This window comes from Salarias fasciatus, chromosome 5, assembly GCF_902148845.1.
Source record: "Salarias fasciatus chromosome 5, fSalaFa1.1, whole genome shotgun sequence".
Classification (NCBI taxonomy): Eukaryota; Metazoa; Chordata; class Actinopteri; order Blenniiformes; family Blenniidae; genus Salarias; species Salarias fasciatus.
The window spans coordinates 31941659-31954158 of record NC_043749.1 but is presented as its reverse complement, the minus strand read 5'-3'; the positions used below and the strand labels follow the sequence as shown (position 1 = coordinate 31954158).

Here is a 12500-nt window from a genome sequence, read left to right as displayed (position 1 = left end):
CCCTTGTGGCCATCTTGTGGGCTTGTCGTTAATCTTATGAGTTTAAATAAAGTTTGTTGACGTTCTACATCTGGCAAGCTTTCCAACGATATGTTACACGTCACTGAGGCTTCATCCAGCTGGGAGACATCTTTGAGTGTAACCACACGAGCGCCGCCGCCATCTTGGATCTGAGACGCACGCAGAGCGAGACGCACGCGAATGGCAGTTAGTTACTAATAATATAATAATATAAACTAATAATATAGTGGCTGAATGTAAGAGCCAAAGGCTGTATTGCATATATATAGACTCCTGTAGTGGAAATTAAAAGTATTTTATAGTCAGATTCCTTTCCAAGAAGTAAAACGTTTGGCACAGTTTGGCACAGGCTGGTCTCCAAGTGGCCAAATGAAGGTTCGCCTGGTTCTATCCAAACTAAACACTTTATTAAATCTATATGCTTTGTCTTTTTCTCGTGAAACTTGGTACAGTTGTAGTTGAGGAGTTGCTGAAAGCAGGCAGTGGCATCATTATGGCTGCTTCATTCTAATCATGGTGTTTTTCAATGTAAAATCTGAAAAAAGGTAAAAATGTAATTTTTTTCCCTCTGCGTTATCAAAATTTGTTCAGGCATGTTAAAATTCAGCGTTTCTGACACTGGAATTATATTCTGTGAGGTCTTGGCTATCAACTGAGACCAATATTATGCATATTATCCTAATAACTGTGGAGATATTCTTGATTTAATACAGATAGGTGTTTTTGGCGAACCTTTCCTCCAGAAACCCGAGGGTTTATCAGGTTAAGCGCTAAAGTAGGAAAGATGTGGCGTTTAAGACCAGTCAGTTTATCATGAGAACATAAAAAGAAGGGCTGAGCAGCGTCTTTGACTTGTAGAAACTTGACATTCATGCCAAAGAGGGAGGGATTTATTCTCTGACTGAAGAGAGGGGAGAGTGAAGCCTTCCCAGAAGTCTTTAGTATTCAGTCGGAGTCACAGCCTATACTGTGGAGGATCCTGACAAGTACAGAACCAGTGTGTGTGTGTGTGTGTGTGTGTGTGTGTGTGTGTGTGTGTGTGTGTGTGTGGGTCAGGAGTGCACGCCCCTCCTGACAGCTCTGCTGACTGCCTGTCACCCTCAGAGTGTGTGGTAGAAAAAGAAAAAAAAAAAAAACAACACGAGAGAATTGGAGGACGACACAAAAGAGCAATTACAAGAAGAAAAAGAACGTCTGATGGAGGTGGAATTTGAAACGGAGGACGGTGCATGGACATGGAGGGAGACATGAGAGAGGAGGAGGAGGACGAGCAGCATGTGTGGCTGGCATAAGGATGGGACAGAAGGGACGGAGTGAGAAGAGGAATAGTTGCTGACTCTAAATGGAGAATTCCCCTGGGGTTCCCATCTGAGCCTCACAGGACGGCAACATGCCGCAGTCGGAGGAAGAAAGTTTGCTTGTTTCATCGCGTAGCTCTGAATTAACCGGGACACTTTCCGTCTCTCTCTCCGCAGGTGATCTTCGAGGCGGTTTCAGTCCAGGGCCATCCGGGCTTCATCGCCGTGGACGACATACGGGTTCTGGCGCACCCCTGCCGTAAGTGAGAGCGGTTGTGTTGTACGTGGCCGCCGTAACGCTTGACCCTCCGCAACCGTGGCCCCGCCGAGCTTCGTCTGTTTAATGGCTCTCTCTCTCTCTCTCACACACACACACACACACACACACACACACACACACACACACACACACACACACACACACAGGACAGATTGTGAGGGCTGCAGACAGATTGCAGGGAGCGGAGAAGAAGGTCCAGACTCAGGGTCTTCATCACTCACATCTGACAGGAAGGCTTTGCTTCAGCGGACGCTCTGCTGCCCGGCGGCCGGCCGCCCGCCGCCCGTCTGCTGGGACTCCCGCGGCCTCGTCGTCTCCTCCATTCATTTAAAATCCAATTATTTTGTTTCACTAAACAAAGCGGGGCCTTGTTGTTTTGAGATGAGGAGTTTCTCGTTGTTGTTTGGTTTACAAATGCAAAACATTGACATTTTTGGTCGCGTCCCCACTGGTCACCGGTCCATCACACCTCTTTACCCAGTCATACCTGACCTCATTTTACCTCCTCAGACTGGTGAGTTAGCAGTTTGGGCCACTAGTTGGCACTGTTGGTTGTTTTTGTAATGGAAACCACAAAGATATGCTGTAGAGAGCAATGCACTCCAAACATTAACAGGAGAAAACAGACATTCATATGGACAGAACACCGAGTTGGATTGTTGTTATGGTGACTGTCAGCTCTAAAACTACCAAGCCCAGGAGAATGTGATCTAGAACCAGGACCGGGAGAACCGGGACTGGAGTCGGGATTCTCTGGAGGAAACGTTGTTGTGATTGTCCGCCAGCTGGACATGTGCAGAACAGCTGACTGAAGCCGTAGCAGTACTTCAGAAAAGTTTTTTGTTGTTGTAGTTAAATTATGAACTTTTAACACAGTAACTGTGTAAAGATGCACTCATAACAATGAATTTGGACCAAAAAAGCTGCCACCTTCCAGTTAAAAGTTGTGTTCTGTGCTTCATTTGCATTAATTACACTTTAGGAGCTGGTTCAGAGTCAAGCTCTTCATTTTTCTTTTTCCGTCAGCATTTCAGTTTTTCTGACTGCTTGGCTGGCTACATTCAGTTCATCTGTGCCCGTCGTTAATCCGATTAAGTAAAAGTGGGCGTGTCAGCGCCGGCAAGTGAGTGGACGTCTTCACAATGGAGGAAAATAAAAAAAAAAGAGAGAAATCAGAGATAATGTGAAGAGACAGAGAACAATCAAGTGAATACAAATTAAAAAACAGAAATATTCAGAAAACATCTTTGAGATCAGAGTCTTTCTCATTTGCAACAACCTGACCATTAGTGTCAGGGCAGATTATCATTGTTAAATGATCGATGCACACTCCGTTAGGCTTATCTCTGTCTGCAGACAGTCAAAATGAAATTAACCAGTGGCAGGCTGATCTCAGCGCTGGACCAAAGTCACCCCGTGTCTGCCGTCTGTCTCATTGATGAACCGCTCCTGCCCGGCTGCAAACAGCCATATTAAGTTCCGTCTCAACCAGAACGCCAAACGCAGCACAGGGAAGTCGGCACGTCTGAGTCCAGGCTGTGAGTCCCCCCCCCCCCCCGCTTTGGAAGAAACCTGCGCCCCTGTGGGACGACCTGTAGAGATGACCTGTGTGTTATGAGAAATGAGAAACTTGCTGAATCTTCTACAGACTCATGCTTCTTCTTCTTCTTTGTTGGATTGGATGATTGAAGTCAGAAGACACAAAGGAAATGAATAAAATCAAATTTAAACTGTAATGAAACTTACATCTACTTAGATTTATTTCACATAAACAACAATATTTCTATACTTGCGGCATCAATATATAAATGGACCAACAAAACACAAAGAAAGTTTTGTGTTTTCACTTAAAATCACTGTCACATAAGCAGGGCTTCAATTCACTCACTCACTCACTCACTCACTCACTCACTCACTCACTTTACCAAGTTGTCTTCAATAAAAAATATGATGAACTTCTATGCACTGCCCCTTCATTGAACTGCAGATGTTAATGTCACGGACAGTGTGTGGCTCATATTCTCTGCTGAAAATGTCAAGTTTCTTCTCCTTCCATAGATTTTACAACAAACAGTAAATGAACAAGGAAGGTTTTGCGTTTTCCCTTAAAACAGTTGTGGTGTAAATGAGCCTCATTCTCCTGTCATAGTATGAGGCCCGCCTCCTTACTTAAGCGCCGCCCTTACTTAACTTGAGCCAATCACAGCAGACCAGGCTGCACCAACACCCCAAGGGGTGTTTAAATCCTCTGAAGCGACTTTCAGCAAACATTCAGAAAATAACTAGATATTAAGTAAAAAGAAAGTGATGGTATTGCAGTTATTTAGGAATTAAGTTACTTTTTACCTCAGAATAGCTCCATGAAATATGTCAAAATAAAAACAGTGCACCTCTGTAGAAAATGGACTGCGCCAGTGCCGCTCCTGTCAACAGGACTGGAGCTGAAGCAGGAAGTGTGGGCGGTGAGTTAATCTAATTCCAAATAAAGTGGCCGTTATATAATAAGTTTTAAAATGGAAATAAATGTAAATTTGAAGTGTAAACATCTTTTCCGCTCGGCCTTAATTCCGGTCGTTCTGCGCGTGCTCGTTCCTGGAGACGCACATATTCCAAGATGGCGGCCCTGGCCAAGCCGCAGGAGTCCCGCTGAGACGATTTGTTTAATGGAGCCTCACTAAAGCTGCCTTAGAGGGAATGGATATCACGACGAGCGGACGGGCGGAAGCATGGAAATGAGGACCTTTTTAAAGATGAAGCATCAAATTTATCGAAAAAGAGAAGGGAAAATACTCAGTAACTGGAGGTGGCTTGCTTCCGGTAGATGTTCCGCCTGCTGTCCAATCCTAACCCGGGAATATATGGAGGATGATAAGCATAATAAACATGTTCCCAGTGTAAACATGAAGGGAAATAATTCTGAGTATGCACTCTGAAGTGGTGACAGGTTTATTTTTATTGATTTATTTTTGTGGTGGTGGTTCTGTGGTAAAACTCCCAATCACCATATTGATCACTCGTGTCCAATAGTAGAGCGTCCTGGCACGATATCCTATGAAATAACTAACAAAAATATAAACTAATGTTATGGCCTGATGTTCCCTCAGTGGATAACCTATTGATTATTCTATAGGTCACTTAACTTTAAGTGTTACAAATAAGTGATATATACGTGTGTGTCTCAATACTTGTGTGTAAACATCTTTTCATAAAAGTGATTTATTTATTAGTTGTGTTTTTATATAGATGCATTCAAAGTGGTGTAAACAGATTTAACCTATTGTTTTTTTTTGTCTTTGTCTTGACATGTATGTAATTAATGATAGTTACAAAGAGGTCAAACACTGATCAGAGTCCTGCCTTTTGGTATTGTCTGGAAACATTTAGAATTGGTTATATGGATATTCTTAAATCTGATGCTCATCCTATAAATGCATCTTCCTTACAAATATAACGTGACCTTCCTCGTAGTGCCTTCATCTGCAATAAGCCTCGTGACATTTAAGATTTGGTCTCCATTCGACCTGGTCTCCAGTCATTTCTTCAGGATGTGCACGAGTTTCTCAGACGGTTGCAAACCGTGCGCTCTCTCTCTTCTGCTGCAGGTAAAGCGCCGCATTTCCTGCGCCTGCAGAACGTGGAGGTGAACGTGGGTCAGAACGCCACGTTTCAGTGCACGGCCGGAGGGAAGTGGTCGCAGCACGACAAGCTCTGGCTGCAGGTTGGTGTTTTCGTACAGGGGCGTGTGTTTCTACAAAATCATGTCTGCAATCATCAGAATGGTCAGAGACGGTTCAGCTGTCGTGTTTTATCTTAGACTAATCATGCTGAATTTTAAGATGACTCAAGAATTACACTGCAGTTAGTTTATTGCATCTACCCTACGTAATAAATAATTTTAGTACAACAGAAATCAGTTTCAGGTGCAGATTTATTATTGATAAAACCCTTCATGGAACATTCTTATTGAACTATATGTCCTTTTTGACACTGAAACAACTAGAAAATGAGAGTTCGTAACTTCAAATGAACAATTACGGATGCATGTCAGAAGTGCAGTCATCATTTATAATAAATAAGTAAATAAATAAATAAATAGTACGTTTGTAGCAGACGGCCCCGGCCGTCCCAGCTCTATTTCAGAATTGATTAAAAGTTCTTGTTCGGCTTCGCACCAGTGACTCCATCTCTGCACAAGAGTGTGTGTTTGTGTGTATTTTTATACTCGTATGTTGTGACTGTGTGGCTGAGAACGCCGCTCTGTGCAGTAATGACATTTGCAATGGAGAGCAGTGACCCTCCCGACTGGAGTCTGCAGGGAAGGCCCCCCCCCCCCCCGTCCCCCCCTTACCCCTCCTCACCCCCTCCTCCTCCAGATCTGACTGTCATACAGCAGCGACGGGGAGAGAACCCGTCTGTGGAGACGTGAGGACGGCTTGCAGAGCGGGGAGTGGCAGCGGGACAGTTTTTACATTTCATAGCTGACTTGCTTCTGTTTCCTGTTTGCGGCTCTCTGGTATCAGATCAGGGTCGATACTCGTCCAGGGAGGCAGGAACTCTGGACGTTCACTGAAAAACAAACCAGAGTCCTCTGCTTCAGAAGCCAGTCCACATCTGGAGCACATATAGATGAGGTTTTTCACGTCTGGACCCTCTCTGCACTCCAGCACAGCCTGGGGAAGCATCGGTGTGAGATTTCATACTTTAATGCAAATTAAAGGAAAGAGTTCAGTGAAAGTTGAAGAACTCATCTAAGTCTTCTTCAGGGGTGGGATTCAAACCAGAAAACTTCTGATTGTGAGATCTGGGCTACAGTTATAAGACCAAGGCTTTAATGAGCCGAGAGTGAGTTTAAGACTAAGACTGTAAGACTGAGTCAAGACCATGTCCAGAGCACTGCGAGACTCAGTCCATACCAAGACCTTAAGGAACCAAGACCCAGACCAGAGCACGGTGAGACCCAGTCAAGGCCAAGATTATAAAGGGACAAGACTGAAAAAGACCTAGACCAGGGCGTCCTGAGACCAAGTGGAGTGTCAACATTCACAGTTTTTTCTACAGGTGTAACCGTGACTTCTAAAGACGTGTAACCGGTTAATTACAGTTACGCTAAATAGCCACTAGAGGGCTCTGTCTCCGTTGAAATGAATCATAATGGATGTAAATCAGCAGTTATTAGTTATCAGACAGGAACGTTGTTTCAGTCCTCGGCCGTGGACACAGTCCAGTTCCGACGGTCCAGCTGCTGGAATGTTCAGTCCGTGTTTTGTCATATTTCTTCGATTTATTGTACGTAAAATGCTAGCCTGTGAGCTGCTAGTTGCTAGCGAACTAGCTAGCGCTCTCGTTGTTGTTAGCCAACTTTGCGTATTATCTGAAGCTTTCAGGCAACATTATCAATACTATAAATATTGGTGAGAAATGAACGAGGAGCAGGAGGAAAATGACGAGTACACACTGATTGATTTTTGTAAATGTGTAAATATGATTTGTTATCCGTGTAACCGTGGAGACGCTGACACCCTGACAGCGGGACCGACACCAGCGCACCGCCGCTGAGCCCTGTGTTCTCCGTCCCCCCAGCAGTGGAACGGGAAGGACACGGCCCTGATGGTGACCCGGGTGGTCAACCACCGCCGCTTCTCCGCCACCGTCAGCGTGGGCGACACGTCGCAGCGCAGCACCAGCCGCTACCGCTGCGTCATCCGCTCCGACGGCGGCTCGGGGGTGTCCAACTACGCCGACCTCATCGTCAAAGGTACGCCGGCCGCCGGTCCCAGGGTCATCTGGAGCCGCAGAGTCACCGAGACTGTGATCAGCCTGTGTGTGTGTGTGTGTGTGTGTGTGTGTGTGTGTGTGTGTGTGTGTGTGTGTGTGTGCGCGCGCGCGCTTGGCTGCTCCTCGTTAGTGCGGTGTGAGGGCTGAGGTGGAATACTGAACAGGCTCCAGAGTGAAGCCTCTTTCTCTCCCTCTCTGTCCGTCTCTGTCCGTCTTTGTCCCTCGTCTCTCGTCCACGTCCTTCCCAGTGTTTGTGTTTCTTCTTTCCTTCCTGGGAATCGGGCACTCACCGGCTGCTCAGATTATTTAAAGCATCCTGACGTGTTTCATTAGCTGCAGTTCAACCTTACATTGTGAGTTTTTCCAAGATTTATGAAGATTCAGTAGTTTTTGAAAAGATCCTGTCAAAATTTTATTCCTTTTTAAGCCAAATGTTGCAGAATATCATGTCCATCTGTTGAGTTCAACACTTTCAGAGAAAGAACACTTTTTTTATATACATGTTTACTAGCATGCGGTGGTGAATCGGGTTAATTCCAGACTATCTGACTGAGGCCAGTTTACATGGCAGCGATGTGAAGGTGGAAACAGGAAGCTTTGGGAGAGTCTAGATCAGGGTTCTGCAACCTTTATGAACCTAAAGAACCGTTTCAGTGACTTTCAGCCACGTTCAGTAGTTCTGGAGCCATAAAGAACATTTAACCTTTAAAATGAGGCGACTGCAGCTCAGGAAGCTTCACAAACAGAAACTAGATCTTATGATGCATTCATGAAGTTAAAGCTCGGGTAGACGATGTTGTCCAAAAGCACTTTTAGTCATACTGAGTGAAACGCTCCTCGCCCCCTGGGAGAAGTCAGTACATTATGTGGGCGGAAAAAGGTGCAGAAAAAATCTGACCACTGTAGCGGCCAAAGGACAGTAAAAACTCCGATCAATGGTAAAGTGCGGACCGCTCTTCAGGAACCAATCAAATCCCTTCGCCGTTCTACCGGCCCCCTACATTTCAATGGCGTGCACTGGCCCTGGTTCAGAGCGCGTTTCCAAGGCGCTCTCGGCGCTCGCAGCTCGCGTGAAAAATAGAAGGAAGCGGCGCGCTGCGCTGCTATGAGCGTTGTGTGCGGCAGTCAGAAAGGTCCATAACATTGGAGGCGATCACAAACTCGGTGCGCGCGGCGCTTCCGCGTCCAGTGCGTTCGCTCCCAACGGGAGCTCCTCCAATGGGGTGGGAGCTGGGCGGAGCCTTGGGGAGATGCTACATTCGAATACATGCTAGTTTTCCAAGATCGCCGACCCTAGCTTTAAAGTTCAGAACAGTGAACGTTGTACTACATTTAACCTATTTTGCTGCCTGATTTCAACAGTTTTGCTCTTTGTTTTTTTGACACATTTAAAAGATTTTGCTGTTTTAATTATTTTACTTCTTTTTAACCAGTTTAGAATGCTGTTATGATAAAAAAAAGTTCAATGTTTGTTCATGTTTCGTGCTGTGAAAACGTCATAGAGCCACTGCAGAGGGGCTGAAGAGCCACGTGTGGCTCCAGAGCCGCAGGTTGAACACCCCTGGTCTGGGTCCATTCACACCACAGTGCTGCTCAGAGTCACAGCGTTTCTTGGTTTATTCCTCAGAAAAACAAGCCACAGCTATAATTCAAAGCCTGGAATGCTAATGTCTAACTCCTCTGAAACAAAAGCTCAAAAATGATGCGTTTTCGTTTGAAAATCTTTAACAGGCTCCAGATACTCTGGCTTTTCCTCCTCGCGTTGAACGACTTTCTTTCTTGGCTTCTTCTAGAAAGTCAGTGACTCCGTCAGAGGGTTTGTTTCATTACTGTTCGTGGTTTACGGCTTAATGGCCGATTCCGTCATGTGCGGGAGGAAGAAGCTCTAACATGTGGAAATTGGTGGTTTTGCTGGATCAGGGGTGTTCAACCTGTGGCTCTGAAGCCACATGTGGCTCTTTAGCCCCGTTTTAGCGGCTCCATGGAGCTTTCACAGCATAAAACGTGAATAAACATTGAAGTTATTTTATTATGGTTACACACCACAGTACTGTTCAGAATAATTCATCACTCTCGGTTCAAAAGGAATGCAAAGAAGGAGCAAGTGAAATTAGGAAAAAAATATCTTAAAACCACAGGAAATTATGAAAAAAAGGAACCTAGAGGAGCTTAAAAAACTGGAAATGTCTAGATCTTTAAAAGAAAAAAATAAACATGGTTAAATGAAAAACATGCAAAACTGATGAAAAGGAAGTAAAATGGCTAAAACAGTTAAGATTTTAAAATTGTCAACAGAAAAAGCTTAGAAAAAGGAGCTAAACTGTTAAAATCAGGTAAAAAAAAAAGGTTAAATGTGTTAAAATGTTCACTATTCTGAACTGTAGTTAAAGCTAGGGTTGGCGATTTGAATGAGATACATTTTTTTAAATACTGGTTAAAATGATCTTTATGACCCGATGGGAAACAATTCATAGCGTGTTCTAAAAAGTAGTTTGGAAAATATCCGCTATCTACAGCAGGAGTAAAACGGGAAAAACAGCAACCAATCGTCTTGACGGGACACCTTTTTTTAAACCAATCAAATCCCTTCGCCGTTCGACCTGCCCCCTGCGCGTACATGTCAATGGCGTGCACTGACCCTGATTCAGTGCGCGCGTAGAAGGACGGAGCGTCGTTGCAGAATGGCGGAGAAGAATGTTTGGGGCTTTACTTACCGGTGAGTGCGCCATAACTTGGCATAGTGCAAATAAAGAAAAACGAAGAAACGAAGCGCTGAGGACAGGTTACGCCAGGAACGTACTGGACGCGGAGGTGCTGCGCTCTCTGCGTCTCCGCTCCCAACGGAGCTCCTCCAATGGGGTGGGAGCTGGGCGGAGCCTTGGGGAGATGCTACATTCGTGCTACATGCTAGTTTTCCAAGATCGCCAACCCTAGCTTTAAAGCTTCATTAATGTATCATAGGATGTAGTTTTTGTTTGTGAATCAAAACTACAGATGAAGCGTCCGGAGCTGCGTTAGCAGGAGACGAGCCGCTCGCCGTCTTCTCCTGCCGAATCACATCAGCGACGGCGACCTGCCAGAGTTTAGCTCCTGCTTGGTTTTCGGGGCGTCTCTCCTCGACACACCGGTCCCAGGGTGAGGCCGACTTCAGGATGAAAAGAAGTGTTGATCTGTATAAATGGCGCCGCCCGGATTCACCTTCTCAATGCATTCTGGTCCGAATCAGGATGCTCACCTGGTTTAGTGTGAAGGATGTTTCAGTGTGTGTGCGTGTGTGCGTGTGCGTTCTTGTATTTCTATCCTTGTCGGGGCCAAATGTCCCCACAAGGATAGCAAAACGTGGAACGACGTGCCTTGTGGGGACCTTTTTCCGGTCCTAAGTAGGAGAAACAGTGTTTTCTTGACCATGTTGTTGTTACTGAAAAAAGTAAAAGTGCAAAAACATTTCTTTAGGGTCAGGCTTTGTTGTGGTGTGGGTTAGGGTTAGGGTAAGGGTCAGGGTTAGGGCCTAGACATGAATGGGAGTCAATGGACGGTCCCCACAAGGATAGAAATACAAGACTGTGTGTGTGTGTGTGTGTGTGTGTGTGTGTGTGTATGAGCTGTTTCGATTAGATTGTAGGCCAGACACTGAAACTGTCATTACCATCTGTTAGCAGAACACACACACACACACACCCATCCTCCTGAGATCACTCAAATGTGTGTGTAATGGTTACTCTTGATTTTGTGTGTGTGTGTGTGTGTGTGTGTGTGTGTGTGTGTGTGTGTGTGTGTGTGTGTGTGTGTGTGTGTGTGTGTGTGTGTGTGTGTGTGTGTGGAGCTCAGGTGCTGTCAGCCATGCGTTGTGTCGGGGGAATAAGCCATTTCAGCACGGTGAACAAGAGCGAGATGAAAAATTAAACTCGTGCACGTTCACACCTCCCTGAAGGCGTGCGCGCCGTGTGTGTGTGTTTGTGTTCCCAGAGTTGTGTGACTGTGTCGCTGTGTGTTTTCTGTTCATGTGTGGTCGGAGTCGCTCGACTCCGCGGACCTTCATTCGTCTCCACTGTTGTGTTTTGGTGTGTGTGTGTGTGTGTGTGTGTGTGTGTGTGTGTGTGTGTGTGTGTGTGTGTGTGTGTCTCTCCTGGGCGACTAAGTGAAATCAGGGTTAATTAGTGTGATGTTCAGCCAGGTGTGAGCAGCTGATCACGCCGCCCTGCTCGTGCACTCTGCTCGTGCACTCTGCTCGTGCACTCTGCTCGTGCACTCTGCTCGTGCACTCTGCTCGTGCACTCTGTCCTGGCCGTGATCGGGCGGGCGGTTCAATGTGACGCCAGCTGAGCGCAGGATGAGGACTGGATGGACACAACACAAACTCAGCACTGATCAAATCAGCGTCGCATCGGCCGGACGACAGAATCTGTCTTTTAATAAACACCAGATGATGTAGGTCTTTTTCACCCCGACTGCTGCTGCTCTGATTAAAATCATCTCTATTAATTTGTTCGACCGTAAATCCTCTAATAATGACTGTATTCCATTAAAGCCGTCTCCTTTAACGACCGATGCGTCTTTGAAGAAAGCTCATAAAGCCGCCTCCCAATATAAGCTTTTTTTTTCGTCTTTTCTTTTCTTCTGTGAAGCGCTGCGGCGCTGTGCTGACAGTAGTCTGCGCTACAGCGCCAGTCCTCCTGCTATGGCCACTGTGTGTATTACATGCGTCCAGTAAAAATGGCGGAGGGACAGAAAACATTAAACTCCATGTTGAGGTTTAATTTTTTTTTTCACATCAATTGAAAAAGTTCAATTGAATTGATCGAATTAATTCAATATATTCCCCAGCTCTAAACTGCACTCCTGTTTTCTACTGCTTTGTCTGTTACTTGTTTTCAATAAATGAGCTCAGTACATTTTACTGGGTTCAAACTGACACAAAAGATATTTCTCTTCTTTTTGAACATTTTAAAATATAAACCTCTCTCTTTTACATGCCTCTTTCTATTAAAAGCCGGGTGCAGCTACAGATGAGACGAATAAAAGACCCGGCTGCTGAAAGAGGATTTACAGTAATAATAATTACTGTTGGTTTATATTTTCAAAACTAAATTCAGAACGTAAATAATTTAAATAAGCAAAGAAATCGT

General features: G+C 45.2%; 1 protein-coding gene across 9 annotated transcripts in view; it reads left to right on the top strand.

Moving 5' to 3' along the window:
* The window catches only part of ptprt (protein tyrosine phosphatase receptor type T), a 279550-nt gene that overhangs the window by 73711 nt on the left and 193339 nt on the right, over nt 1–12500 (top strand). For all 9 annotated transcript variants that reach the window (XM_030091481.1, XM_030091480.1, XM_030091479.1 and 6 more), the window contains exons 5-7: nt 1497–1578; nt 5202–5317; nt 7180–7354. In XM_030091481.1, the coding sequence (XP_029947341.1) occupies nt 1497–1578; nt 5202–5317; nt 7180–7354 (373 nt within the window). The remainder of the gene's footprint in view (nt 1–1496; nt 1579–5201; nt 5318–7179; nt 7355–12500) is intronic.